Below are 27,973 nucleotides of genomic sequence, written 5' to 3' on the forward strand. Positions count from 1 at the left end.
GCCCCGTTTGGCCCCCTCCCTCCTTTCCTGTCCCTGCAGCTCCCATCCCATATGTCCCTGAATTCTGGTTCTGATTCAGGTGTCAGATGCCTTCACAGGTGAGCTGCTTGTGGGGGTGGGTGAGGCAGAGAAAGTGGCTTTTTCTTCCCTGGTCAGAAGCTTCCGTGAGGAAGCCACACAGAACTCACCGCGTCCCTCCTGGCAGAGGCGGCCGTCCTCTGTTGCTTCCAGGGATGTGGCCCTCTTCCCGACCTCGGTCGCCTGAGCGCGCAGGGGTTGGGGATCCGTAGGGCACTAGGACCCGGCGGGGCGGAGGGGCAGCCCATGTGCTGCGATTCGCTCCCTCCCACCCCACTGCTCCCGCTCCATTGTCTGGGAACTGCAGCCGCCGGGCGGGCGGCAGCGGCGGCGGCGGCCGGAACCCAGCGGGCCAGGTGGGGCCGGCACGGAGCGGGTGCGGGAGATGCCGGGCGGGACCGGGGCTACCTGAGCCGACCGCCTCGTCCCCGCCTTCTGTGGGAAGGATGTGCGCGCGGATGGCCGGGCGCGCGGCAGCGGCCCCTCGGGGGCCCTACGGCCCCTGGCTCTCCCTCCTGGTGGCCCTCGCCCTGGACGTCGTGAGAGGTCAGCGGGAGGGGAGGGGAGGGGAGGGGAGGGCCGGGGCGAGGGGCGGCCAGGCCTGGCCGTGTGGGAGCGAGTGATGCCCGGGAGCCACCAACCTTTGGGTTCAGGGACTGAACCCTGAGCGGGGTCGCCCCGCAGCGCCCTGAAGGTCGGAGAGGTCTTGCCTTCGGGAACCTGCCCCCAGCCACTCGCTCCTAAGGCTTCCTTCACCTTGCACGACCCGGCAACTCCCTCCTGACCCGGGGCAGTCCGGCGCAGGGGCTTCCCCGTCCCGCACCTTCTGCGAGGAGCCCCTCAGCCCGGGCATCGAACCCGGCGGCCCCTGTCCCGGGCGCACTAGCGTCATCCCCACTCCCTCATCTGTGGTCTGTAGCGCTGCACCCTCCTAGCCTCCTTCCGCCGCCACCAACCCACCCCCCTCGGGAGTGGAAAGCAGCCCCTTTGCCTGGGACCTGCAAGAGACGCAAGCCCTCCCTCCCCCTTCCCCCAGGACTCCCTGACCTTGGCGTCTCCAGGGATGGCCGCATCCTTGTCTTCCAGAGCCCTTGAGAGGATTTCTGTCACTGCGGGAAAGGGCAGCAACTTCCCTGTGCTTCGGGGTGGGGGTCGGACTCCCTTGGCCTGGGCTAGGTGGGCTGTGGTTGCAAGGCAAAGGATGCCACAGAAGACAGGGGGATAGTGAAACATTCTCTGCCCTCCTCCCCACCGAGAGAGCCGAGCGCTGGGTGATGGGAGTCCGTGGGAGTCGGGCTAAGAGCATCTTGTAATTATGGAGGCAATGGAGTAGGAGGCGAACCTGAAGCCAGTGGCTGCCCCCAGGGAGCAGTGGTCACTTGTTACGCTTGGGGCAGGGGGCAGGGAGAGCCTCTCAGTCATATGCTCCTTGGTGGGGAGGGCCAGGAAGGAGGTTGAAACCAACTCCCCCACCCCCACCCAGAGTCCAGCTGTGGGGCTGAGAGGGAGCTAGCTGCGGGGTTGCTTTCAGCCACCTGCTCCCCACCCCGAGGGACCCAGTGGGGAGAGGAGGAAAACCTTGTCAAATCCATTATGCAGCAGCAATAATGCCTCCTCCCTCCAGACAGCACTCCACAGTTTACACAGCCCTGTCCTGTCCACAGTGCCACCTAATGCTCCTGCCCCTTTTACAAGTGAGGAAACAGGCTTCAACATGTTAATGCCTGACCCAAGTTTCATCAATTTAAATTCAGGTCTCCAGGCTCCCAGGAAATCCTCTCTAGGGAGCGCTTCCTAGTTTGGGGGAATTCCAGGATGAGCAAGACAGGGTCCCTTGTTGATAGGAAGATTACTAATTCAGAGGAGGCACCCAGGGTTGCAAAAGACAGGAGACTGGTGGGAAGGCGAGTAACCAAGGAGGGCTTCCTTCGTAAGGAAGCAGTATTCACTCATGGCCCTGAATGAGGAGGGAGGTGCGCTCCAGGGCATGAAGCCTGCAGGGTGCACCGTGGCAGTGGAGAGTGGAGAGAGAGGTGGCAGGTGGAGACGCCGGATGGTCTAGTGACTAATACCTGGGATGGACTCCCAGCTCCTTCACTCTCCAGCTGTGGAACCACAGGCAAATACCTTAACCTCTCCGCCTCATTTTCTACATCCACCAAATGGGATTCATCATAATAGAACCTGGTTCACAGAATTATTAGAAAGACTCAAAGAGTTCATACACGTACAGTATTTAAATTCTCACCTGCATATAGCATTCACAAAATGCTAATTATTATTGTTAGTGCTCATAGTTAGAGCAAACCAGTATGGCCTTAGTGGTCTTTTGTACTTGTGATGATTGACTATTTTGACTGTCTTCCCCAGGATCCTGGTCCCCACCCCACCCCCAGGGCAAGCAAGTGCCTTCACAGACCTCTTCAGCACCTTCCACACCCACCCATCCCATACTTGCACTCGATACCAGTCGGTTCAGGGAAGAAGGGAGCAAGCTTGGAAAGATGGTACAGGTTGCCATGACAATCAAGGGGGAGGAGGGGTGGATGCCCAGCAAAGCCTGGCCAAGGATTCAGGGCAGAGAAAGCTCACTTCATTACCATCTTTTACTACGCTGGCCCAGTCTGTTGATGGTTGCACCCCAGAAGTGCCTTGGTATCAGAGGCGAGTAGATGGAGGGCAGGAGTTGGGGAAAAGGAGACATTAAGAAGGCTGTTGGAGAGAAGAAGGCCAAGGTCTGTGGAAAATAGAAGGAATGGCTGGGAAGCATCTAGTCCTGGACTCAGATTCGGATCCTGGCCTTGCTACATACTACCTGTGTGAGGCTCTTTAAGCCTCAGTGACCTCATCTGAGAAATGGTGCTGAGAGGGGAAGGGACATTTACAGCCCTTTTCTCCCTCCCCTGCCCACAACTACTGTGCCCCAACCTGGTGCTCAGGTCAGTCCCTGCCAGCTCTGGAGCTGTCATCATCTCTCCCTCTTATGCCTCTTCAGTGGACTGTGGCCAGGCTCCCCTGGACCCGGTCTACCTGCCGGCAGCCCTGGAGCTCCTAGACGCCCCTGAGCACTTCCGTGTGCAGCAGGTGGGCCACTACCCACCTGCCAACTCCTCTCTCAGCTCCCGATCTGAGACCTTTCTGCTCCTACAGCCCTGGCCCAGGGCCCAGCCACTTCTCCGGGCCTCCTACCCACCTTTTGCCACTCAGCAGGTAAGGAGGGGGCACTGGGGACTCTCAGGCTAACAGGACTCAGGGCCTGGGGTCTGCTGGGTATGGCTTGGGAACCTTCCCCAGCCCCGGCTGTGCTCCCCATATTCCAGAGGGGGAAACTGAGGCCCATAAAGGTTCTCTTCTGCCAAGCTGGGATCCCATCTTCCTAGATCTTCCCCCGCAACCTCCTCTTTTGTTAAGCCCTCTCATTCTCCCTCCAGGTGGTCCCCCCTCGAGTCACTGAGCCCCACCAACGGCCAGTCCCATGGGACGTGCGGGCCGTTTCAGTGGAAGCGGCTGTGACTCCAGCGGAGCCCCATGCCCGGGTTCTCTTCCACCTCAAAGGGCAGGATTGGCCACCAGGGTCTGGCAGCCTGCCCTGTGCCCGGCTCCATGCCACACACCCTGCAGGCACTGCTCACCAAGCCTGCCGCTTCCAGGTGAGTAGACAGGCCCCACCTAGGCTGGTCCTGCTGCAGCTGTGTCAGCCGGGTGGTGGGCCCGTGGCAGAGAGGAAACCCCCACTCCTGGGAATTGTGGAGGTTGTGGACCACCTGACTCCATTTCTGCCCCCACTAGCTTTCAGTGCTGTGAAAAGGTTATTTAGGGCCCCAGAGGGAGTTCAGTCCTTGGTGTGTGACTTTGAGTAAGTAACTTAATCTCTCTGAGACTCAGTTTCCTCATCTGAAGAATGGGGTGATAACAATTCCTACCTCATCTGGAGTTGGAGTAAGGAATAAGTGAGATGAATGTAAGGATAGCTTATGGCAGAGTAATCATTCAGCCAGTGTGTTTGCATTATTAGTAGTATTACTTTTATAATTGCTATTTCCACTATTTTGGAGTCTAGCACAGGAATCCATGGGAGAGGCGTCTCTTGAGCTTTAGGATTCTGAGAAGAAGACTGGATTCTAGGCAGGATAGTCCTGGGCTTGGTTAGGGTAAAGTACTGGGATTGGCTTACTTTGTAATGAGACCTATCCCAAGGGCTGAAGAGTGGTCTGCAGACATGCTCTGAAACCTAGACCTGGTTTGAAGCCCCAGCCATGTCACTGGTTTGCTGTGTCACCCAGGCCATGTCTCTGGCCCATGCTGGGCCTCCCTTTCATGAGCCCCTCCAGCTCTGGGTTTCCTGCCATGGGTGCTGAGAATCCTGTTCCTCACCCTGCGCCCACCCCCATGCCAATTACTGCTGTCGTGTCTTTACAGCCATCCCTGGGCGCCTGCGTGGTGGAGCTGGAGCTTCCCTCTCACTGGTTCTCCCGGGCCTCCACCACACGGGCTGAGCTGGCCTACACGCTTGAGCCTGCGGCTGAGGGCCCAGGGGGCTGTGGCTCCGGCGAGGAGAACGACCCTGGGGAGCAGGCCCTCCCAGTGGGGGGTGTGGAGCTGCGCCCAGCAGACCCCCCGCAGTACCAGGAGGTACCTCTGGATGAGGCTGTGACTCTGCGGGTGCCTGACGTGCCAGTGCGGCCCGGCCAGCTCTTTAGTGCTACCCTCCTACTTTGGCACAACTTCACAGCCAGCCTCCTGACCCTGCGGTGAGCACCAGGCCATGGGGATGGGTGAGGGTGGGGACCTCTGCGGGAAGACTGGGGACAGGTACCTGCTTCTCTTGGGGTCCTTGCTGGAATCCTTGACCTCTGCAAAACATGTGTCCACCAAGCTCCTTCCAGGTAAAAAGCCATGATTGTGCTGGTAGGAGCCCACTATGGGCACAGCCCTGGAATTAGAGTCAGAAGTAGGAAGCTGCCCCTCCCCCTGGCACCTCCCTGAGATTCCTTTGTCCAGTGGGGCTAACATGGTCCACCTTCAGGGCAGCTGCAAGGCTCCAGGGAGGGGAACCCACAAAGGGCTTAGAGACTGGAAAATGCAGTACCTCAGCGTGGGCTCTTGCTCCAGTGCTGCAGAGAGGGATATTTGCCCCAATCACGTTCACCTACGTGCTCTCCCTCCTTGCCACCCTTGCCATAGGTCTCTAGCCTTTGGACAGAGCCTGCTCTTCCCCATAGGAAGGCCCTGATTCTTTGTGTCCTTTCCTGTAATAAGTTCCCCCAAAGCAGCCCCCACCCACCTACCCAGTTCACCCAGCAAGGGCTTGCAGAGTATGACTTGCTTCTGGAGTCTAGCGCAGGAATCCATGGGAGAGACATCTCTTAGGCTTTAGGATTCTGAGAAGCCTGAGTTCTAGGCAGGATAGTCCTGGGCTTGGTTAGGGTGAGGCACTGGGACTGGCTCACTTTGTAGTGAGACCTTTCCTGAGGATTGAAGAGCTGTCTGCGGACATGCTTTGAAACCTAGACCTGGTTTCAAGCCCTGCCTGGGTTTGCGCATGTCCCATCTCTGTGTCTCCCCATCTCCTATGCCCTCCTATGCTCACTCTTTTTAAGCAGATCTTTCCTAGACACTTACAGCCTGCCAAGCCCTGTGTCTTCACTCTGCAGATCCAAACACGAGCTAGGCCCAGTCCCTATCTGGCACCAAGGGGCCCCCAGTGGTAGGGAAGGGGGCTGGATGGGCATGAATTGGATTAGAAGGCATGTGGGTGTGTAAGCGCCGAGGGAGGTTCAAAGTGCAGTGGGAGCTTGGGTCAGTGGGTGCAGTAAGGGGGAAATTCATCCCACCACTGGAAAAGCTTTCTAAAGGAAATGGTCTGTGAGTTGTTGGAGGCTTAAAGCATCAGCAGGTAAAGTAAGAAAGGGCAGAGCAGGCTGAATGCAGAGACTGGCAAAGGCTTGGAGTCATCAATGGGTGCCGTGTGTGGGGGGAACTTGTGTGTAGCTGAAGCAGAGAGTGCATGGAGAGATGTCACAGCCAAAGGTAAGGCTGGACCAGACCCTGGAGGGCTCCCGAATGCCAGGCTAAGCTTTGACCTTATGGGCAATGGGGAGTCGTAAGTGGCCTTTGGGTTGGGGAGAGCTGTAAGGAGTGAGCCGCACTGAGGCAGGGTCTTTCTGGGTTGAGGGATGGTGAAGAGGAGATTCAGACTGGAGCTAGGGAGGTCATATGGCTTTGGCCCCTTGTCTTTCCCCTTCAATCCAGCCCACAGTTCAGCATCCACCTTGCCAAACTGAGCCTATACCCTCTTCCCCAGGATCAAGGTGAAGAAGGGGCTGCATGTTACAGCCGCCCGCCCAGCCCAGCCCACACTGTGGACTGCCAAGCTGGACCGCTTCAAGGGCTCCAAGCACCACACCACCCTCATCACCTGCCACCGTGCTGGGCTCACAGAGCCAGATTCCAGGTGGGCAGTTTCCCTCCACCCAGGGGGCAAGGGAGGGAGGGTTGGTTATAGAATTCAGTTGGGCAGATGTGGGGGCTGCCATGCTGCCTCTAGATCCCCAGGTGAGCAGACCGAAGGACAGACTTTTTCAAGGAAGCAGCACAAAGCAGGCATAATCCATTCCTTCATTCATTCATTCAGCCACTATCTTCCCAGCCCCAGCCATGTGCCAGGCATAGCAAGTGTCTGTGAGTCTTATTCTAAGTGATGCCAACCAATCCTGTGCCCCAGGTAGAGCCCTCATAGCCACTACTCCATCCCCCTGCTTCCACCAAATGGTCCTTTCTCTGGGCCATTCACATTCCCCCAAAAAGCCCAGCTGCAGTTCTGCAGTTGTGAACTCTTCTTATTCATGCCCAGAGCCTGGGTCAAGGCCATGGACTCGGTAGCCCCAGTTTGAATTCTGGTTCTGATGCTTTTGGGATGGGCAAAACCTTGGGCAAGCCGGTTAACATTCCCCTACCCAAGCCTCAGTTTCTTCACTTGTGAAATAGGAATAATAATGCATCCCTTAGCATTTTTGAAAATAAAATAAAGTGCTGCATATCAAGAACCCAGGACGGTTCCCAGCACATAGGTTTTTGTTTGATCAAAGGAAGCTTATCATTCAGAGGGTCGAGTGTCTGGTCCTGGGACCTGGAAGTGAATCTCCCGCATGCCACCTCAGTGGCTATGGAAAGTGGAAGTCTGGGGCAAGCGGGCCCGGGGAAGGCAGGGGAGTGAGCCACCTTGCCGGGTGGGAGGTGGTTAAGTGGCTTCATGGATCTTAGGCCAAGAGTGGATCAGAGTTTGGGGTCTGGAGCGAAGATGCTTGGGTTTAGATCCCAGCCTCGCTACTTTTTGCTGTGTGGTCTTAAGTGAGCTACATAACCTCTGTGCCTCAGTTTCCTCCTGTGTAAAATGGGGGTAATCATGAATGCAGGAAGTGCTGAGGCCATGCCTGGCAGCTAGCAAGCATTTGGCTTCTCTTTCTCTTTTGGCCAGCAGTCCCCTTGAACTGTCTGAGTTCCTATGGGTGGACTTTGTGGTGGAGAATAGCACTGGTGGGGGCGTAGCAGTCACTCGCCCTGTCACATGGCAGCTGGAGTACCCAGGCCAGGCCCCTGAAGCAGAGAAGGACAAAATGGTGTGGGAAATCCTGGTGTCTGAGCGAGACATCAGAGCCCTTATCCCACTGGCCAAGGTAAGGAGACCTCCATCTCTGCCCAGGAAGGCTGGAGGCCAAGTCCCAGGAGCCCTATGAGCTGAGGGGTCTGGGGCTGCACCCCTTCTCCACCCCCAGGCTGAGGAGCTGGTGAATACAGCACCACTGACTGGAGTGCCCCAGCGTGTCCCTGTGCGCCTTGTCACTGTGGATGGTGGGGGGGCCTTGGTGGAGGTGACAGAGCATGTCGGCTGCGAGTCGGCCAACACACAGGTCCTGCAGGTGAGTGGCAGGTGCCCAGCTCATGTGAGTCGGCATTCGTGTGGGCGCAGTTACACACGCACACCTTTCCTCCTTCCTCATGTGGGTCCCCAAGAGAACAGCTTCTTCCTGAGACCAGAAACCTCATGGGAGGAACCACAGCTTCAACTTCTTTTGTTCCAGCCACCTCTCTCCCGAGTCAACCCTAACAGCCCCCCCACCTTAGACACTTTCACGCTCATTATTGCACTGGCAAGTGAGCTGGCCTGAGAGAGTTGAGAGCACGTACTTTGGGATCAGAAAGTTTTAGTTTGAAACACATCTTTGTTGTCAACCAGCTGTGTGATCATGGGCTGATCTCTTAACCTCTCTGAGCCTCATTACCTAAACTTTAAAATGGGAACGTATCTTTGGGTTGCTCTAAGAATTAAAAACACCTTAGGACAGTATTGGGCAGATAGCAGGGGCTGAAACAATGGCAGCTATTGCTGTTATAATATGATGTAATAATTATACAATGGTAAAAATTATTATTAGTATTACTGGTGATTGTGAAGCAAAAAAAAAGGTGGGTGGTAGAGCAACTTCAGTTCTAAGTGGGGAAGCATGGAGCCTGCATGTATGCAAATCCCAGCCACCTGAAGGGAGAAGGTGCCTTTCCCCACTTGTGGCACCCTTTGCTCAAATGTGTGTGGTTCCTGCTGGAGGGCCTTGGTAGGGAGATCTGCTTTGCCCCACCTCTGCCTACCTGGCTGTAGCTGGTTGCCAGGTGGCTCCAAGAGCAATGTCAAAGGCAAGCATGAATAAGGAGCCAAAGTTTTGGGTTCACACCCCTGCTCTGCTAGGAGGAAGACTGGTATGCAATGGCCAGTTCCCCTGACTGAGCCCCAGGGAACCTCAAGGAATGGCCCCTACAGTAAAATCTTAAACAAAGAACAGGGGCTTAACAAACAATCCTGCTGCAACATGCATTCCAGTGACACACAGAGCTGAACTCAGGGGGAGCCCGTCCTATGGCCTGAGGTTAGGGCTGCTCTCTTCTGGCCCATGCCTTTTTTTTTTTTTTTTAATCTATTTATTTATTTATTTTGAAACAGAGTCTCACTCTGTCCCCAGGCTGGAGTGCAATGGTACAGTCTGGCTCACTGCAGTCTCAGCTTCCCAGGCTCAAGGGATCCTCCCACCTCAGCCTCCCCAGTAGCTAGGACTACAGGCACGTGCCACCACACCCGGCTGATTTATTGTATTTTTTGTAGAGAGGGAGTTTTGCCATGTTGCCCAGGCTGGTCTCAAACTCCTGGACTCAAGCGATCCACCCACCTCGGCCTCTCAGAGTGCTGGGACTACAGGCATGAGCCACCCACCGGGCCCAGCCTCACACCTGTCTTTAGTGGCTTAGCCCGCCCGCCTGCCCTCTGCCCTTCCACAGGTGTCTGAGGCCTGTGATGCCGTGTTCGTGGCTGGCAAGGAGAGCCGGGGCGCCCGGGGGGTGCGGGTGGACTTCTGGTGGCGCCGGCTCCGCGCCTCGCTGCGGCTGACCGTGTGGGCCCCGCTGCTACCACTGCGCATCGAGCTCACCGACACCACCCTCGAGCAGGTCCGCGGCTGGAGGGTACCTGGCCCTGCCGAAGGGTGAGTGGAGGCCTGAGGAAGCTGGCAGGCCTTGGCGAGTCACACTGGGACGGAGAGGGCTCAGGGGACACAGCCATGGGCCCAAGTCGGGGTCAGAAAAACTGCCCTGTTGCTTGCGGTTCTTTCTGTCCACCTCCACCCTAGACCGCCCAACCAATGACCGCTTTCTGTGAAATTGCTGACCTCTGCATCCCTCTCCTCCTTCCCCGCCTCACTTCTCCGGTAGCACCCTCCACTTCCTAATTTACATCAGTACTGGTTAATGTTGCCTGTCCATCCTTTCCACGCTCCTCCCCCGAGAATGTCAGCCCCTTGACGCCGGGGTCTGTCTGTGCTGGTCGTACCCTCAGAGCCTAAGATGACACAGAGCTCAGGAAATGAACACCCTCGGAGGGGGCTCCCCAAAACCCAGGCGAGGTGGCCCACGCCTCTGGAATCTAGCTTCCAGGCCCTTCAGAGAGTGAGCGCCCCCAGGGTCCCCTTAAGAGACCGTCTCCCCTGGGGTCCACTTGGGAGCAAGAGCGGTGATCGAGGCACAGCGCCAGTCGGGAGTGGGCTGGGGCGGCTCGCCTGCGGGTGGAAGGGCCTGACCCCAAGAGGGGCGGATCTCTGCGTTTGAGAAACAGGAGCTGCTGGCGATTAGGAGCCGCCGGGGAGGAGCTGGGGGGTCTCCAGCACTGGGCCCCGGGCAGGCTGGGGCTGCGCAGCGCTGACGGCCAGTCCTGGCCTCCCCGCCCTGCAGGCCTGCGGAACCCGCTGCAGAGGCGTCAGATGAGGCCGAGCGGCGCGCCCGCGGCTGCCACCTGCAGTATCAGCGCGCCGGTGTGCGCTTCCTCGCCCCCTTCGCGGCCCACCCGCTGGACGGCGGCCGCCGCCTCACGCACCTACTTGGCCCCGACTGGCTGCTAGACGTGTCCCACCTTGTGGCGCCACACGCCCGCGTGCTGGACCCGCGTGTAGCCTCTCTGGAGGGCGGCCGTGTCCTGGTGGGCCGGGAGCCCGGTGTCACCTCCATTGAGGTAAGCAGCCGGGCACCAGGAGAGCAGACCCCCTAAGAAGGGTGAAGGGGCCCCCAAAATGTTCGCGGGTGGGAGTGAAGAGTGTGCCAAGAGCCCAGAGTGTGTGGGGGAGTTGTGCGGTCTGGGTCTGAGTGCGGTGGGATTGGGGATAGGCTCAGAATGTGGTGGCTGCATAAGGGGGAAGCCCTCTAGCTATGAAGGGCTGAGGTGTGTGTAATGTGGGGACCAGGTCTTGAGGGAAAAGGGAACTGCCCCCTAGGTGTGGGATTGGGGTCCAGGTATGCACTGGGGTGCAAAAAGTAGAGGGAGAGTAGCCCATGAGGCTGCTGGGAGCACCCAGTTCCCTCTGAGTGGGGGCTGTCCATGGCGAAGACCCCCCCCACCTCCAGAGGGCAGCCTGTGAGGGTGCTGGGAGCACCCGATTCCCTCTGGGTGGGGGCTGTCTGTATGGAAGGCCCCCCCACCTCCATCTCCTTTCCACCCTCAGGTGCGTTCCCCACTGTCTGACTCCATCCTGGGGGAGCAGGCGCTGGCTGTGACGGACGACAAGGTCTCAGTGCTGGAGCTGAGGGTGCAGCCAGTGATGGGCATCTCGCTGACCTTGAGCCGGGGCACTGCCCACCCCGGGGAGGTCACAGCCACGTGCTGGGCACAGTCAGCCCTTCCCGCCCCAAAGCAGGTGACAGCTGGGGGGTCAGGGGGTTGAGGTCAACATCTCCAGATGGGGGCTTATGGTAGAGGGGTATGGGAGGAAGGGGACCCTGGTACCTCCACCCCTTAGGGTTTTCAGAGTGAGGACTGACTCTGTGAGGTAGTGAGCTCTCTGCAGCTGGAGGTGATCAAGCAGTGGCTGGAGTATGGCAGCGGGAGGTTGGTTAGAGGCTCTAACTGAGGACCCTCCCAATAACTCAGACCCTAGGGCTGAGTGGCAGACAGGTGATTGACACGCGTCCCCTCTCTCCCTGTGTTTTGTCTATCTGCCTGTGTCTCTGTTTTCTCTCTGGTCTCTCCTCCATGTGGCCTGTCTCTGTGGGAGTGGTTTCTCTGTGCATGCGTGCGTGCCCTCGCATGTCTCTGCCTGTGTCTGTGTGCCCCACAGGAGGTGGCCCTCTCCCTATGGCTGTCCTTCTCTGATCACACTGTGGTCCCGGCTGAGCTCTACGACCGCCGTGACCTGGGACTGTCCGTCTCAGCCGAGGAGCCTGGTGCCATCCTGCCAGCTGAGGAGCAGGGCGCCCAGCTCGGGGTGGTGGTGAGTGGGGCAGGCGCCGAGGGGCTGCCACTGCATGTGGCTCTGCACCCGCCCGAGCCCTGCCGCCGGGGCCGCCACCGTGTGCCTCTGGCCTCTGGCACCGCCTGGCTGGGGCTGCCCCCTGCCTCCACTCCAGCCCCTGCTCTCCCATCCAGCCCTGCTTGGAGCCCACCAGCCACAGAGGCCACCATGGGTGGTGAACGGCAGGCGGCAGGCAGTGTCGGGGGCAACATAGGTGTGAGGGGCAAGTTTGAGCGGGCAGAGGAGGAGGCCAGGAAGGAGACCGAAGCCAGGGAGGAGGAGGAGGAAGAGGAGGAGGAGATGGTCCCTGCCCCTCAGCATGTCACCGACCTAGAGCTGGGCATGTATGCCCTGCTGGGAATCTTTTGCGTGGCCATCTTCATCTTCTTGGTCAATGGTGTGATCTTCGTCCTGCGCTATCAGCGCAAAGAACCTCCCGACAATGCCACTGACCCCACCTCCCCCCAGCCCCACAACTGGGTCTGGCTGGGCACTGACCAGGAGGAACTGAGCCGCCAGCTGGACCGGCAGTCCCCTGGCCCGCCCAAGGGGGAGGGGGGCTGCCCCTGTGAGAGTGGGGGAGGAGGGGAGGCCCCTACCCTGGCCCCTGGCCCTCCTGGGGGCACCACCAGCTCCTCGAGCACCCTGACCCGAAAGGAGGCCGGGGGGCGGCGGAAGCGAGTAGAGTTCGTGACATTTGCACCAGCCCCTCCAGCCCAGCCACCTGAGGAGCCTGTAGGGGCCCCTGCTGTGCAGTCCATCCTTGTGGCAGGCGAGGAGGACATCCGCTGGGTGTGTGAGGACATGGGGCTGAAGGACCCTGAGGAGCTTCGCAACTACATGGAGAGGATCCGGGGCAGCTCCTGACCCTCCACAGCCACCTGGTCAGCCACCAGCTGGGGCAACGAGGGTGGAGGTCCCACCGAGCCTCTCGCCTGCCCCCGCCGCTCGTCTGGTGCTTGTTGATCCAAGTCCCCTGCCTGGTCCCCCGCAAGGACTCCCACCCAGGCCCCCTCTGCCCTGCCCCTTGTCATGGACCATGGTCGTGAGGAAGGGCTCATGCCCCTTATTTATGGGAACGATTTCATTCTAACAGAATAAACCGAGAAGGAAACCAGAGCTGGGACTGCTGCTGTCTGTCCGGTGAAGTGAAGCAAGGGGGCTGGAATAGGGCCTGTTCAGCCCCTGTCCCTGCTGAAACAGCTGTGGGAGGCTGGGCCCTGGGACGCCCTCTCATAGCGTCCGGCGATCCAGACAAATAGGAGAGCCGTGACGGCCTGAATGCCAGCCAGCAGGAAGAAGTAGAGGTCCATCCGGCAATTGTTGATGTTCCCTGTGGAAAGGAGGGGTTAGATTTGGGTCAGGACTGGGATCCTCTGTCTTGCGCCCTGTGCCTGCCATGTCCCAGCCCTGGGGCTGGCAACTGAGGCCATGTGGGCAGTGGTGGGATCTGAAGACACTGGACAGACACCCGCTAATGCTTGACTTCCTGAAGATCTCCAGGGGTGTCTACAATTCCTCTTCAGCTATTCAGAAGGGGGTGTGAAATACAAACACCATGAGAAAGGTAACCCTTCAGCCAGAAATGACAGAGTTCCAGAAGCAGAAAGGAGCCTTGGAGGTCCACTAAGTTCAACACTTGGGGAAACAAAGGCCCAAGGAGGGAGGCCACACTGTGGGTGACTGGCCAAGCCCGGGCTAGAACCCCATTCTCCCAAGTCTAGCCTTCTACTTGCTTCTGCCCAGAGTCAAAGCACTTAGCAGTTGCCACCTCCTTTCCAAGCCTCCCTCCACCCATGTCCCACTCCTGGGGAGGCCCCATACTCACCAAAGTCTTCGGGGCAGTGCAGCCAGCCCCCGGGCAAGGACAGCAGTGCCACTAGGCTGGAGCCCAACAGTGAGCCCACGCCCGACAGGCAGAAGAAGATGCCCATGATGGCGCCCTGCATGAAGCGCGGGGCCTCTGAGTAGGCAAACTCCAGGCCTGCAGAGAGGGAGCAGAGACGATCTCAGGGGCTGCTGCAGGTGCAGAGAACAGGCCCAGGCCCCTGCCTGCTGCCCCCGACCCTGCTTCTGCCAAGCCACCCTCCAGGCTTCCCCTGGATGCCTGTCCACTCAGTGGCAATGTCAGCACCCATGCATCCGTGCCGCCTTCCCCTCTGCCCTACTCACCTGCCTCCTGGCTCAACCCCTGCACCGGGGTGCTCCATGCGCTGCCCCAATAGCTCTGTCTCCCCTGCTCCCCTTCCTGCTAGGTCTATCATTTCAGTGACAGCACCATCTTTACCTCCTCTCTCTCCCCACCCTCTCTGCCCACCTTCAACGTCATCATCAAATTGTTTTGATACAACCTCTGAAATCTATTCTAAATATATGTCCTTCTCTCTGTTCCCTCTGCCCTGGGTCCAACCCCAGCCCTGGTCACTTTCTGCAAATGCCTCTTAAACTCCCCTGACTCCTGTCCTCCTCACACAGCCAGGAGCATCTGTCTAAAGCACCTCAGATGGGGTCCTTTCCCGGCCAAAACCCCCTGGAGGGGAGGGGCGCTGTTGCCTTCAGGAGAACTCCCAAGGTGCAGGCTCAGTGCACAAAGCCCTTCGACACTTCGGCTCCCTGCACCTCCCATGCCTCTCCAGCCCTATCCCCCACGCTTCCCGAAGGCTTGGGTCTTTGCTTATGCTGTTCCCTCTGCCTGTGAGACCCCTCCTCCTACCCACTCACCTGCCCGCCTCCCCTCCATGCTTAAGGGCTCCCACCGCACTCTGCCCTGACTTCCACAGCATCCACTGGCTCACTGCCTGACTCTCTCCCCATCTGAGTGAGCTCCCAGGGTCAGTTTTTCCTTTATGTCTGATCCAGCCTAGCCCTGGGCCTGCAGCTGAGGAAGCCCTTGCTTTTTTTGCTGCCTGAAGGGCCTGCCCTAGCCTTGCAGCTCTAGCTCCCAGCCCGGGGAAGGGGGTTGGGAGTGTGGGGAGCGAAGGACATAGAAATCCATTACTGTGACCCAGAGTACTGTGTGCTATGATAGAGAGATGAACACGGGGCGGGAAGGGAGGACCCCTTCTGCCCAAGGACCTTGGTATTTAGGCTCAGAATTGAAGGGGAAATTGGAGTTCACCTTCAATCTAAGGTAGAGGGAATAGCAACTTCAAAGACACAGAGGGTGGAGAACCTGGCACCAGGGGAATACGTGGAGAGCTGGTGTGGGAAGTGCCTTGCTCGCCTCCAAATCCCCAGTGCCTATCACATAGTGGCTGACTTGAACCAGGTGCTAATAATAGACCCCCATTGGGTGAATGAGCCCTGGTCAGAAAACACTGCCTTCCTCCATGCAGATGGGCCCTGGAGGCTGCATCCCTGGGGCACCTGACTTTGAGGTGCCACCGGGCAGAGCCCATCACTGGTGCAGGAGCAGGGGAGGGGATCCAGGGTACCTGGGATGCTGGCAAAGATCTCACTGATCCCGATGAGCAGGTACTGAGGGATTTGCCACCAGATGGACAGTGGTGCCGCGTTGTACAGGACCTCCCCAATCTGCTGGGACACGGTCTCGTTGTGGTGGATGTAGTGTAGGCGCTCCATCTCCAGGACCCCTGGTGGAGAAGCAGAGGGGGATTATAGTCAGGCCCACCCCAGGCAGATTAGCCCACAGAAGAGCTTGTACATGGTGGGAATGGGGTACTCATGAAGTAGCCAAAGATTGAGCAGCAGGCAAGGAAAAGAATACTGGACTGGGGGGTGGAGGAGGAGGCCAAGATGTGACCAACTCCTCCCTTTTGGTCTTGGCTGCTAGAAGCTCCGAGCTGAGTTTTGCACTCAATAACGGAAACAACTCTCATTAGTGGAGAAACTGTTATGTGCTAGGCATTTACTATGCATCCTTGCTGGTGAAGAGAGTGAAATAACTAGCACTTTCAAGTGCTTAACTAGAAAGTTAAGCAACTAGCCCACAGTCACACAGCTCATAAGTAGTCAGGCTGGATTTGAGCTCTGGTATGTCTGGTTTCAAAGCTGGCCTACTTTCCACGATATCACATGACTTCTCTACTGCAACGTCAAGTATTGCTGTAGTGTTTCTAACCTGGCTTTCAAGTTTAACTATGTTATCTCCTTCTCCTGCATTGCTTGGGAGATAGCTGTGTTCTAGTGGAATGAACATTGGACATGGAGTTGGGGGACCTGGGTTCCCAGCCTGGCTGGCTGTGTGACCTTGGGCAAATCACTTAACCTCTCTAGACTCAGTTCCCTTATGCAAGAAGCAGGAATAACATTCCCAGGATTGTTGTGAGGATAAAATAGGACAAACTGCTTTAAGGATATAGCTGGAATAAAATCTAGTTGGGTTTTCACATTTTCAACACAATACCGTTTATGGAGCTTTCATCTCTCCAGCTCATACTGGTGATCCAGGCACACTACTGAGTGCTTTACAGACTTCATCTCCTTTAATCCTCACAACACCCCCCATCAGACTGAGCTCCACGAGGGCAGAGCCCTGCTCAGAGTCCGAATGACACCTGTCCCCATTTTAAAGATGCAGCTCAGAGACTCTAAGGAACTTCAGGGTCATAAAGTTACTAAGTAAAAAGGGTTCAGGTTCGTGCAACAGTGTGAAAGACTTCTTTAGCTGGATACCCCCCACCCCACCAACCCCCACTTTGTAACAAATGGCTTCAGATCCTTTTGAAATGGAAGAAGGAAGATAATTTTTTTTTAAGTCTTCATTTGCCACTAAGTGGAAAATTCATTCAACACATTTATGGAGGGCCCACGTGCATGTTCATAGCAGTGAATAAAAAAGAAAAACAATCTCTGCCTTCAAGGAGCTTATAATTCACTGGGGAAAATATTTATTCCTCTCTTGGCCTGAGTTTCCTCTTCTGTCAAAATGAGGGGCAGCTGGTTTAGATAGGAGGGTCTCTTTCAGCTTGCACGTCTGGGAAGCCAACACTGACGCCCACTGGGAGAGGCTGAACTTGGCCCAGGCTACCACTTCAGCATCAGCCCATGGTGGAAGCAGACTTCCCCAAGCCCAAAGTTCAGCCCCCTGCCCCACACCCCTCTGCACACCTGCCACGATGACGGAGGTAAAACCAAAGAACATCCCCAGCGCCATCTTCTGCAGAGCAGAGGGAAGCAGCTTGCACCGCAGCAGTAAAGGGTCGATCAAGTGGTCCTTCAGAGGGACCAGAATCAGCACCACCACGACATTGGCCAGGAGGAGCCAGGCTTCCGGGATCTGGGCAGGAGGAAGTCAAGAGAGGCAGGCTAGCAGAGTGCAAGGCGCCTGGCTGCAGTCAGGAGACCTGGACTCTAGACTGGCCCTGGGTGACCCTGGGGTCCAGCTCCTTCCTCTCTCTGGAACTCACGCTCCTCAGCTGTGTAACCAGGGAGTGGGATTATATAGAGATGGCAAATAGGTTCCTCTTGTATTCTAACTTTTATCAATTGGTAGTGGCTGATTATGGAACATTTATGGGATCAGCATAAAAAAAGTCACTCATCAAAAAAAGTGATTGACTAGTGATGTCTGCCATGGGCAAGGAAATGGAGTACAATGGCAAATTTCTCATTTATCTGCCAGCTCTGCAGATCATTCATTTCATGAGTCTCTGAAATGCCAAGGAACTGCTTTAGAAAGTTCTGGGAAAGGCAGAGATCTAGGTATCTAAGGGTCCCAGAGAAAGAGTGGACAAGGAAGAGCTGAAAAGGGACCTGAGTATGCTCGATCTGAGGGTGCAAATTAGGCAGCGAGACCTGCTTCACAGCAGCAGCATGGGGGTGTGCAGCTGGCCTGAATTCTTTCAAGCAGTTGAGCATCTTGGCAGGATCCCTGCGCTGTGACACAAGTCCTCCCACCCTCCAGGTGCTTCTCCTGTATCCTGACGTTGCCTTGCAGCCAGGAAAAGGGATTGTGAAGGCAGTTTCGTTTCCTCGTCTTCTCAGAGGAAGCTGCTATCTGGCTGAACTGGGTGCCGAACACATGCTTTATCTCTCACCGTGTAGCTGCTGCCCTGGGCTCTCAGGGCCATGGAGATGTTGGCCGGGTTGGCTGGGAAAATGTTTGGGATGTGGAGGTGAAGACCCTGCAGGACATAGGTGGACTGCATCTGCCAAGAGAGACGGGGGTGAGGCTGGAACAGAACCGGTCGTGCCCCCTCCCAACTCCCAGGTGGCATTCCTCAGTGCCGTATCACAGGGCAGCTGGGCAGCTGTCCCCTCTCCCAGTCTCAGGGAGATAGTCACCTTCCCACCCTCCTTTCTCCTAGGTAGCTGGGCTGGGCAGGGAGCTTCCTGCGCTCTGCTCTCAGGCCTGTAGGCAGTGCGTGCAGCCTTATCCCAGAGCCCAGGCACAGCTGGTCTGACTAGTATTTGTGTCCCCAGGGCCCAGCACAGAGTAAGCATGGATAAATGTTCGCTGAATGGGAAAGATAACGGCTGCCCCCACAGGGAGTTCTCGTCTGACACTGAAGCCAAGCTGAGTCCCACAGGCTGACACAAGCACTGCATAGACATGGACTTGCCAGAATGGCTCTGGACACAGCTGCAGGAGCAGGGCCCAGGGGCCACCTCCCATACCAGGCATTGCCCCTTTAGTTGCTCTATAATGGAGTAGGATCCAGGAGACTCCCACAGGAAGGGCCGGGGCAGGGGAGAGCATGTGGACTGCTCAGGGCAGCAGCCATTTACCAACTGGTATGGAAGGAAGTCGGTATCTGATTTGTATGACTGAGAATCAGCCATGGACTCCCTCCTATCACATGCCGCTGTCTCATCATAGACATACTCTTGTGTGCCCCTAAGTAGCAGGCTGGGAGCTCCAACAAATGTTCCTGTGAAGGGGGTATGGAAGGCAATGACCTTATGGCCTGGGGGCTAGCATTAAGCTGCTGCCCACCCTCCTAACAATCACACCCACATACACACACACACACACACACACACACACACATCACTAACTTCCCCACTGAGGAGTAATACGGTGAGTGGGAGGCAATAGTTCTCAACTCTGAGTATCAGTATCATCTGAAAAGTTTCTTAAACTAGAAACTTCCCCAGCAATTCTGATTCAATAGCCTGGGGTTGGACTTGGAATCTGTTTTTAAAACAGACAGCATATTTTTAAAAGCTCTGCCAGTGATTCTGAAGCACAGCCAGGCTGGGGAACCACTGTTGCAAAGTACTCACTTTTGTGAGCTTGCCCCTGAGCTGCCTGCCCGTGGGGCCTTGGGCAACTGACACACCCTCTCTAGGCCTCAGCTACCAAGTCGGACAATTTGAATGCAGCAGAGCTGGAAAAGTGTCTCATTTAAGCCACCTGTTGTACACATGAGGAAACAGGCCCAGAGAGATGAGGTGACTTATTCAAGGACCTAGCCTGGCACAAAGCCATCCCAGTAATTCAACTCCCGCAGGTGGTATAGCAGGAGGAAGCCGTCTCCAGAGTTCCTCTTGCCATACCACCCGAGGGAGTTGGATTGCTGAGATGGCTTTGTGCCAGGCCCCATGCTAGCTGGTACGGGGCAGCACCTCGCTTTATTCTCAGGCTTTCCCCCTTTCCACATGCCCTGGGCCTCTATGATGAGAACTGAGGCCATTCAGGTGGTGAATGGGGAGGCAGGCCCCCAGAGAAAAAGGGCAGGGGTGCTCACCTGGAAGTAGACCATCCAGTAGGGCACCAGGGTCACCATGACGGGCAAGATCTTCACCAGCACCTGGAAGTTGGCGATGTCCTCTTGCGGGGAAGCCCCTGGCTGGGGAGACCTCTGGTCGGCCAGCAGGCGGGCACCTTGATGGTCTCTGTGGGACCCCAGAGGCAGCAGATAAAACAGCAGTCAAGGCTGGGCTTGGTGGCTTATGCCTGTAATCCCAGCACTTTGGGATGCTGAGGCGGGCAGATCACCTGAGGTCAGGAGTTCAAGACCAGCCTGGCCAACATGGTGAAACCCCGTCTCTACTAAAAATACAAAAATTAGCCAGGCTGCTTTGGCGTGCACCTGTAGTCCCAACTATTTGGGAGTCTGAGACAGGAGAATTGGTTGAACCTGGGAGACGGACATTGCAGTGAGCCAAGATTGTGCCACTGTGCTCCAGCCTGGGCAACAGAGCCAGACTCCATCTCAAAAAACAGGCAAACACAACAAACACAGCAGCCATAATCTTCCCCACCACCTCGGCCACCATTTTCACTTCCGCCATCACCCCCTAATTTAATCCTCCTCCCAGTATCAGCACATCTCTGAAATCAGTACCCTCATCTCCTCCACCCGCTGTTAGCACCACCTTCGCCACCATCGCCACCATCGCCAAGGCCAGCATCCTTACTATCATCACCTTTAGTAAGGTGACTGCTGTCAGCAAAATCATCCCCTCCACGGAGTTTCCATTCCCATCACCATCACTCTTTTTCAATGTTGGCACCACTACTGCCAATATTATTCTATCCTCTTTTGCTGCAAAGGTGCCTAGCCAAGACTCATTCTGCTCTAGAGCTGTGGCCCCTCTGAGTCCCGAGGGAAGTAAGACCAGAGACTGTGGAAAACAGTCTGAAGGGATTTTTTAGCTCGTAGCATCAATTTGCCATGGGAACCAGGGGAGTCCCAGTCCAAGCCTGACTCAGAGACAGACGCTGTTACAGATTTGATACACCAAAATTCCCCCTACTTGCTGTCTCAAGTCCATCCTCCTCAACAGTCAACATGACAACCCTCTCCCTCCATGACAAGGCGTAGAGAGTGGAGAGGTGGGGGTAGAGGGAACATCAGTAGGCAAAAGGATTGATCAATCACCACTGCAACCTTTATCCTTTGCCCTTTGTCCTGAGAGCTTTCCGATCTCTTTTTGTCCAAGAGCCTTGCATTGTCCTTTGAGATTCCAAAAGGGACAATACTAGTGTGGTCATCTCCAAAGACAGCCACTGTCAACTCCACCCTTCCAAGCGTGTGCTGCCATTTTGCCACCAACAGGCGGAGTTTACTTTCCCTGCCATTGTTTCCCTGCTGGCCTTGTGACGGCTTTGACCTTTAGAATGAAGCAGAAGTGGTGGTCTGGGACTTCAACGCCTCTTAAGGGCCTTAAGAAGACCCATAACTTCTGCTTTCTTCCCCGCCGGAACATTCATTCTTGGAATGCTCCCTCTTCTTGCAACCCTCACACGATGCTGTGAGAAGTTCAAGCCACATGGTAAGACCACATGAAGGGGAACCAAGGTGCTCTGGTCCACACAGTCCCAGCTGAGCTCCCAGCCAACAGCCCACATTGACCGCCAGCCATATAAGTGAGCAGACTCAGAAGTTCCAGCCCTTTCCAGGTCCCAAATGACGCAACCCCAGTGCCATCATGAGAAGCAGAACGGCCCGACTGAGCCCAGTCACTCAGAACTGGGAGAGGAGATGAAAAGGTCATTTAAATCACTAAGCTCTGGTGTGGTTTGTTAGGCAGCGATAGATAACGAAAAGCACCACACTTCTTGGTTCCTGACAACTTACAAACCTCTAGCAATATGCCAGACTGGGGAAAGCATGTTCTTCACCTTTTTCATTTAGATCCTATTGACAGGAGCTGTAACTGGCTGCAAGGTCTGGAGACAGATTTGCTTAGCATAAGTAGACAGTTTATTTAGGAAGGTGAGGGGCACAAGGAAGCCATGGGACCTATGCAAGGTCATTCAGAACCTTCCTCCCTTGGTTGTCAGCTAATGAAGAGGGAGCGAGTTTGGCCTATTTCCTAAGACACTGTGATGGTTAGTAACAGGGTAATGTGGAATTATTTACATTGTATCCCAACAGCCTTCACTGGAAACATCATCCCCATCATCCTCTCCTTTAATGCCACTGTCATCCGCATTGCCAATGTTTGTGTCTTCAATGTAGATACCAACGCCATCATCCTTGTCCTTACTACCATCTTCACTGTCAAGACCCTGATCATCCTCACACTTCCTTCTTTTTTCTTTTTTCTTTTTTTCCTGTTCTGTCACCCAGGCTGGAGTGCAGTGACACCATCATGGCTCACTCCAGCCTCAACCTCCTGGACTTGATTGATCCTTCTATGTCAGCCTCCCGAGTAGCTGAGACCACAGGCACACGCCACCACACCCCGCTAATTTTTGTATTTTTTTTGTAGAAATGAGATTTCACCATGTTGCCCAGGCTGGCCTTGAACTCCCGGGCTCAAGCAAGCCACCAGCTTCAGCCTCCCAACGTGCTGGAATTAGAGGGATAGCTACTGCTCCCAGCCCCATCCTCACACATTCTATACATAGATGGCCACCAATAATACCACCACCACCACCACCACCACCACCACCACTACCTTGACCTCCATCTTCAGTCACAGTGGGCAGCTCTGGCCCACTGGAGAGCAGATCATCATAAAAAACTATCACTGTAGCTGAACCAGAATGTCTGCAACCTGGACCATGCCTCCCCAGGAGCGATCCAGCGCTTCTCCAGGCTTGGAGGCTCCCTGCACCCAGAGCCCCTCCTTACCTGGCCAAGTGTCGTTGCCACAGCTGGGGGCAGCAGTTTTGGAGAGCAAGCTTAAGCATAGAGGATACTTGGCTGCCCATCGGGGGCTTGGTGATGAAGACGGGGGTGGCAAAGAGGAAGATGAAAAATGCCAGGCCCACACAGCCCACAGGGATGCTGTAGCCCAGCAGGAAGCTGATGTTCTGCTGAATAAAAGCCACCACCAGCAGCGACAGCACAGCACCCAGGTTGATGCTCCAGTAAAACCAGTTGAAGAAGCGGCGGGTGGCGTCACGGCCGAGATCCATCACCTGCCATTCAGGAAGCAGTGAGAGTGAGGGCCAAAGGGGTCTGGGGCACTCTCTGTACCCGTACCCCTCCCTCCTACAGAGACACTTCTTGGGTCAGTGGGTGGTGGGCGTTCCGACATTTTCCTAGTCTCTGATCACTAAACAGACGCTCAGTAAATATTTGCTGAATGAATGAATGAATCCTTCTCTTGGGAGTCACTTGCTAAAGATCAGGACATTTGGCCCAGCTGCTTTTGCATACCCATGACACACACTGCTTTTTTATTGTCGCAGAGGGACACATACAACGGATGTCTCGGATGCCACTTGTTCATTTCTGGTTGATTTATCCCTTTGTCTTTCACTGAGCAACCTACACTATTCTTTTTTTTTTTTTTTTTTTTTGAGACAGAGTCTTGCTCTGTTGCTCAGGCTGGAGTGCAGTGGCACAATCTTGGCTCACTGCAAGCTCCACTCCCGGGTTCACGCCATTCTCCTGCCTCAGCCTCCTGAGTAGCTGGGACTACAGGCACCCGCCAAAACACCCGGCTAATTCTTTGTATTTTTAGTAGAGACGGGGTTTCACCTTGTTAGCCAGGGTGGTCTCGATCTCCTGACCTCGTGATCCGCCCACCTCGGCCTCCCAAAGTTCTGGGATTACAGGCCTGAGCCATCGCACCCGGCCTATTCATTACTTTTATAATCAGAAAAAAGCCAATAAGATCTCAGTTTTATTGCACGTTATTAAAAATGTTGTATGCATATTACCGAAAGAACAGAAGTCTGAGCGAGAATTTCCTCTGCAGTTCGGAGGGCCAAGCAGAGAAGCCTATTGTGACCCATCCTTTCACCCAACTTTTGTCCCTCTGATATATGGCAGAGGTGGTCCCAGGCACAGCCCCAAGAGTGAGTTCTGGCCTGGTGAAAAAAACATTTTTTTTCAGGCCTCCCAGCAAGGGCAGATGGGCTGAAAATCTTTACCCAGGATTTGGATCAATCAGCAACAGCCAGGCCCCAGGCCCCTTCTGGTCTGTTGGCCCCAGTCAGCTGCACTGGCTGCTTCCAAATCTCCCAGACCCAGGTCCCACATTCTGACTCAGCAGGTCTAGGGCAGGACCTGGGAATCTGCATTTAAAAAAAAGCAGTGAGGACTAAGGGCCATTTCAATGGAGAGAATAAATGCTTCTCTACTTTGCTAAACCAGTCACCCTTTCCATACCCCTGCAAATCTCAGGATACATTACTGTCTTTCACCTAGAGATTTATATTTCTATTAGCTAGGGCGATTTTGTCAAACTTTACTTTCTGTAGTTGCATTGGGGAAAAGACAAGTATTTATTTTTCCTTTTTCAAAAGTAAAATTGTAGTCCACACAGATGCACTTAAACCCACATTCCACTGCAGATTCTGAGGGGTCCTTCCGGAAATGGGGAGGGAGGGGCATGCCAGCTCACTGATGATTCTCACTCTAGACTTTCAAGCAGAAAATTGAATAGGTCCCATTAGAAGCAGCCACTTCCATTTATTAATTGGAAGTAAATGAATATGACTATTGTAACTCTAAGGGGGAAGACCAGGCAGCCCATTCAGGATATAAATGAGTTCTTTTAGAATGAGCGGACACTTTGTCGAGAGTGATGGATGGCCCTTTCTGAAATCAGCAAGTGTGTGAAACACGCAGCTCCTGGGGTATAGCTGTTGCCAGATGGTTCCAGTCCCACCCACCCCCACATCCCCCATCTGACTGCCCCCCTGAATTCTGCAGCCGCTTCCTGCCTGCTGTGAAGTACCCACTCTAGTTAACCCATATGCTGTCTTCACTGCAGCCAGAGCCATTTTTGAAGAGCTCAAATACAGTGATGTCCATTCCTGCCTCAAATCGTTTTGGTGTTTCTGCACTGTCCTAGGGATCAGGTCCTGACTTCCTGAGGCCTTGTGGCCTGCCTTTGCTCCACCCAAAGTTCTTGCCCAGCCAAGGGGAGAACGTACAGGAGCTTCTGTCACTGTTGGTGCCACGGGAGGCTCTGCTCAGTGGCCTGGCCTCCAGAAGATCAGTTCTGCCACAGGGGGTACTGGATGGGTGAGGCTCTCTGGAGGTCAATAGGGTCAATGACATAGGTTAAGGGTACTGGGTTGGGGGTGCTAGTGGGATGTCAATGAAATAATAGGATTAAAGGAAGATGAGAGATTCCCATTGACAAATATTGGGGGTCTCTAGGTCTGAAAGAATGTCAACAACAAGTAAGAAATGGTCAGGGTTGGCCAGTCGCAGTGGCTCACGCCTGTAATCGCAGCACTTTGGGAGGCTGAGGCAGGTGGATCACCTGAGGTCAGGAGTCAAGACCAGCCTGGCCAACATGGCGAAACCACATCTCTACCAAAAAAATACAAAAATTAGCCAGCGTGGTAGCAGTCACCTATAATCCCAGCTACTTGAGAGGCTGAGGCAGGGAGAATTGCTTGAGCCCAGGAGGCAGAGGTTGCAGTGATCTGAGATCGCACCTCTGTAGTCCAGCCTAGGCAACAGAGCGAGACTCCGTCAAAAGAAAGGAAGAAAGGAAGAAAGGAAAGAAGGGAAGAAAGAAAGAAAGAAAAAGAAAGGGAGGAAGGGAGGAAGGGAGGAAGAAAGGAAAGGAAGAAAGGAAGAAAAGAAGAAAGGAAGGAAGGAAGGAAGGAAGGAAGGAATAAATAAATAAATAAATAAATAAATGGCCAGGGCTGTCCTGGGGGCATGAAGTCATCATCGAAGGATCCTAAACAAGCTGGACAAGTGAGTCCTTGTCAAGGACATTGGAAACTGCCAGGTGCTGAATTGTGGGTGCCAACTGGATGAAACGATCCTTTTGAAAAATGTCCCCTCTATGAGTATAATATGTGCAATCAAAGAACATTTGATAAACTGAGACAATTAAGAAGAAAGTGCAATTAGTCCAGTGGCCTGATCATACCACTGTGACAATCTTTCTCCAGTTTCCTTTCGTTGACACCTCGTCTTTCCACATGGCTGCAGTCCTATCTGTATGCAGTCCTGCATCCTGCTTTTGCTCATTTACACCGTATGTGGTTATTTTAATAATATTACATTTTAGTCTAAATTATTGTCTAATATCCCACTGGGAACAGCTATCAAAATATAGCCGTGTTGTTGGGCATTTACTCATTCATTTAGCAAATATTTATTAAATTTCTTCTACATGCCATGCTGTGTTCAAGGGGGAATGGAGCAAGGCTCAGAGGTTGAGCTAAGGGAGAAGACCAGGCAGCCCATTCATGATATAAATGAGTTCTTGCCCATGTGCCTCCAGCTAGTGAAGGGCAGAGCTGGGATCTAAGCAAGTCGGCCTGACAGCCTCTAGCACTGCTGGTAGGAAGAGGCTGGCTTGCTCCTGCCCTGCCCGCACATCCCCATAACACACAGAGAGGAGGCTTATGGTGGGACCTGGAGTCCAGCTGCCTTTACTCGGCTCCTCGACCCTCCATGTCACCTTGGACAAGTTGATTAATGCCATGAAACCTCTCAGTGTCTTTCTCTGTAAAATGGGCATAATAATTCCTACTTCCTGGGTGGTGAAGAGTATTAAATTAGTTAAACAGTGAAAGTGCTTAGCATAGGGCCTACAAGTAGCTCAAAGAAGACCAACCTGCCGGGCTTGGTGGCTCACGCCTGTAATCCCAGCACTTTGGGAGGCCGAGGCAAATGGATCACCTGAGGTCAGGAGTTCAAGACCAACATGGTGAAACCCCACCTCTACTAAAAAAAAAAAAAATACAAAAATTAGTTGGGCGTGGTGGCAGGCCCCTGTAATCCCAGCTACTCTGGAGGCTGAGGCGGGAGAATCGCTTGAACCCGGGAGGCTGAGGTTGCCGTGAGCTGAGATCGCGCCATTGCACTGCAGCCTGGGCGACAGAGCGAAACTCCGTCTCAAAAAATAAACAAAAAAGCAACCATGGTTATTCCCACTGCGGTTGCCATCGGTTTTGCAAGGGCTAGCCCCCCCTCTTCTTTCAAATCAGGAAATTAGGCGCAGTCAGGGGACATGGTTTGTCCCAGGTCACGCTGGAGGCCCGCCCACCTTCCCTCCACACCCGCCGGAGTCGGCCAGGGCAGGCCTCCTGCCACTCACCTGGTCGGCACCAAAGGAGGTGAGGTTGCTCCGGACGGAGCTGACGGCCAGGCCGAGGAGCAGCAGCCCCGCGTAGAGGACGGGCGCGCAGTAGGGGCTGGGCGAGGAGCGCGGGCAGCCGGGCGAGGGGCAGGCAGGTCCCAGCGGCGACGCGGGCATCTCTCCGCAGAAGGAGCTGCGGCCGTCGGGGAAGGCGGTGGCGGGCAGCAGGCCCGAGGCGGCCAGGTAGAGCAGCAGGCTGAGCGCGACCGCGCGGTAGCGGCCCAGGTACACGTCGGCCAGCCAGCCGCCCACTGGCGCCAGCAGGTAGGAGGCGCCCAAGAATACCAGCGCGGCGCGCGACGCCTGCTCGCCGGCCCAGTTGAAGTTGGTGCTGTTGAGGTAGAGCACCAGGTTGGCGGTGACGCCGAAGAAGGCGGCGCGCTCCAGCATCTCCACCAGCAGCACGGCCGCACCCGCCGCCCGCCGCCACCGTCGAGGGCCCCGCGCGCCGCGAGGCAGCAGCGGCCGGTGCTCCCCGGGCACGCGGGGCTGTTCCCGGGCGCGCGGCGCGGGCATCCTGGCTCCGGGCTGGGCCCCCCGCGGCTCTCCTCTCTTCTCCTCTCCCCGCCTCAGAGCCCTGCACTCCTGCCCCCGGGCCTCGGCCCTCTCCCCCACCCAACTGGCTGGCCCTCCTTTCTCACCGCTTTGGCCCACCCTTCCCTCCTGTCCCCTCTCCTTTTCTTGCCCTACCCTTCCTGTCCCTCCGCTCACTACCCGGACTCTGCAACCTCCTCCCTAATTCTCAACTCCCCTCTCTCTTCCCCCACCCCTAAGGCTTCCTCCCCGTGCCTCCTCTGCAGCTGTTTCTCCCTAACTCTCCCCTCTCCTCCCTCCACCTTGACCCTTCCTCCCACTCCTCTTGTTCACACTGCGACCCTCCCTGCTTCACTTCGCTGCCCCTCCGCCTCCCTTTTCCCCTCCCCGTTTGTCGCCCCTTCCTGTTGTCCCCTCTCCTTATGACTCCTGGCCTGCCCTGGGGGTGGGGTGGGGGCTCCCTCTGCCCCAGTCACCCTGCTGCCCCTGCCTTCTTCTCCACCTCCTCCCTGTCCCCCTCACCCCCACTGCCTCCACTCCCCTCTCAGTCTCCTGTAGCCCTCCCCCCAGGCTCAGCCTCTGTTCCTCTCTCGGCTTCTTGAGAAACTCTGGGC

At 55.6% G+C, this 27,973-nt stretch overlaps 2 protein-coding genes across 3 annotated transcripts; one reads left to right on the forward strand and one right to left on the reverse strand.

The window, feature by feature from the left end:
- Positions 1-136: 136 nt before the first annotated feature.
- On the forward strand, positions 137-13,019 carry TMEM132A (transmembrane protein 132A). 2 transcript variants are annotated; one of them, XM_030810883.1, is made up of 11 exons: positions 137-624; positions 3,074-3,288; positions 3,510-3,728; positions 4,498-4,829; positions 6,383-6,532; positions 7,559-7,754; positions 7,854-7,997; positions 9,406-9,608; positions 10,351-10,627; positions 11,115-11,306; positions 11,727-13,019. In XM_030810883.1, the coding sequence occupies exons 1-11, from the start codon at positions 525-527 to the stop codon at positions 12,765-12,767; spliced, it is 3,069 nt and encodes a 1,022-aa protein (XP_030666743.1). In that variant the 5' UTR covers positions 137-524; the 3' UTR covers positions 12,768-13,019. The 2 variants fall into 2 exon arrangements, with proteins under 2 accessions (XP_030666743.1, XP_030666742.1); XM_030810882.1 differs by having other exon boundaries at positions 340-624; positions 7,556-7,754.
- Positions 12,944-27,969, reverse strand: SLC15A3 (solute carrier family 15 member 3). Its single transcript, XM_003275238.2, has 8 exons — positions 26,784-27,969; positions 22,391-22,680; positions 19,553-19,700; positions 17,900-18,010; positions 16,971-17,139; positions 15,335-15,493; positions 13,729-13,884; positions 12,944-13,233 (listed from the first exon to the last, which is right to left on the reverse strand). Exons 1-8 carry the CDS (start codon positions 27,339-27,341, stop codon positions 13,079-13,081), a joined length of 1,746 nt encoding a protein of 581 aa, XP_003275286.1. The 5' UTR covers positions 27,342-27,969; the 3' UTR covers positions 12,944-13,078.
- Between the last annotated feature and the right edge of the window lie 4 nt (positions 27,970-27,973).

This window comes from Nomascus leucogenys, chromosome 4, assembly GCF_006542625.1.
Source record: "Nomascus leucogenys isolate Asia chromosome 4, Asia_NLE_v1, whole genome shotgun sequence".
Lineage (NCBI taxonomy): Eukaryota > Metazoa > Chordata > Mammalia > Primates > Hylobatidae > Nomascus > Nomascus leucogenys.

Excerpts from the sequence above, each read along its gene's own strand:
- TMEM132A (XM_030810882.1), top strand. The coding sequence starts at position 525 with ATGTGCGCGCGGATGGCCGGGCGCGCGGCAGCGGCCCCTCGGGGGCCC. Across the intron at positions 6,533-7,555 it reads CTCACAGAGCCAGATTCCAG|CAGTCCCCTTGAACTGTCTG; the intron begins GTGGGCAGTTTC and ends TCTTTTGGCCAG. Across the intron at positions 7,755-7,853 it reads CCCTTATCCCACTGGCCAAG|GCTGAGGAGCTGGTGAATAC; the intron begins GTAAGGAGACCT and ends CTCCACCCCCAG.
- SLC15A3 (XM_003275238.2), bottom strand. The coding sequence starts at position 27,341 with ATGCCCGCGCCGCGCGCCCGGGAACAGCCCCGCGTGCCCGGGGAGCAC. Across the intron at positions 15,494-16,970 it reads TACCTCCGTCATCGTGGCAG|GGGTCCTGGAGATGGAGCGC; the intron begins GTGTGCAGAGGG and ends CTTCTCCACCAG. Across the intron at positions 13,234-13,728 it reads GCACTGCCCCGAAGACTTTG|GGAACATCAACAATTGCCGG; the intron begins GTGAGTATGGGG and ends TCCTTTCCACAG.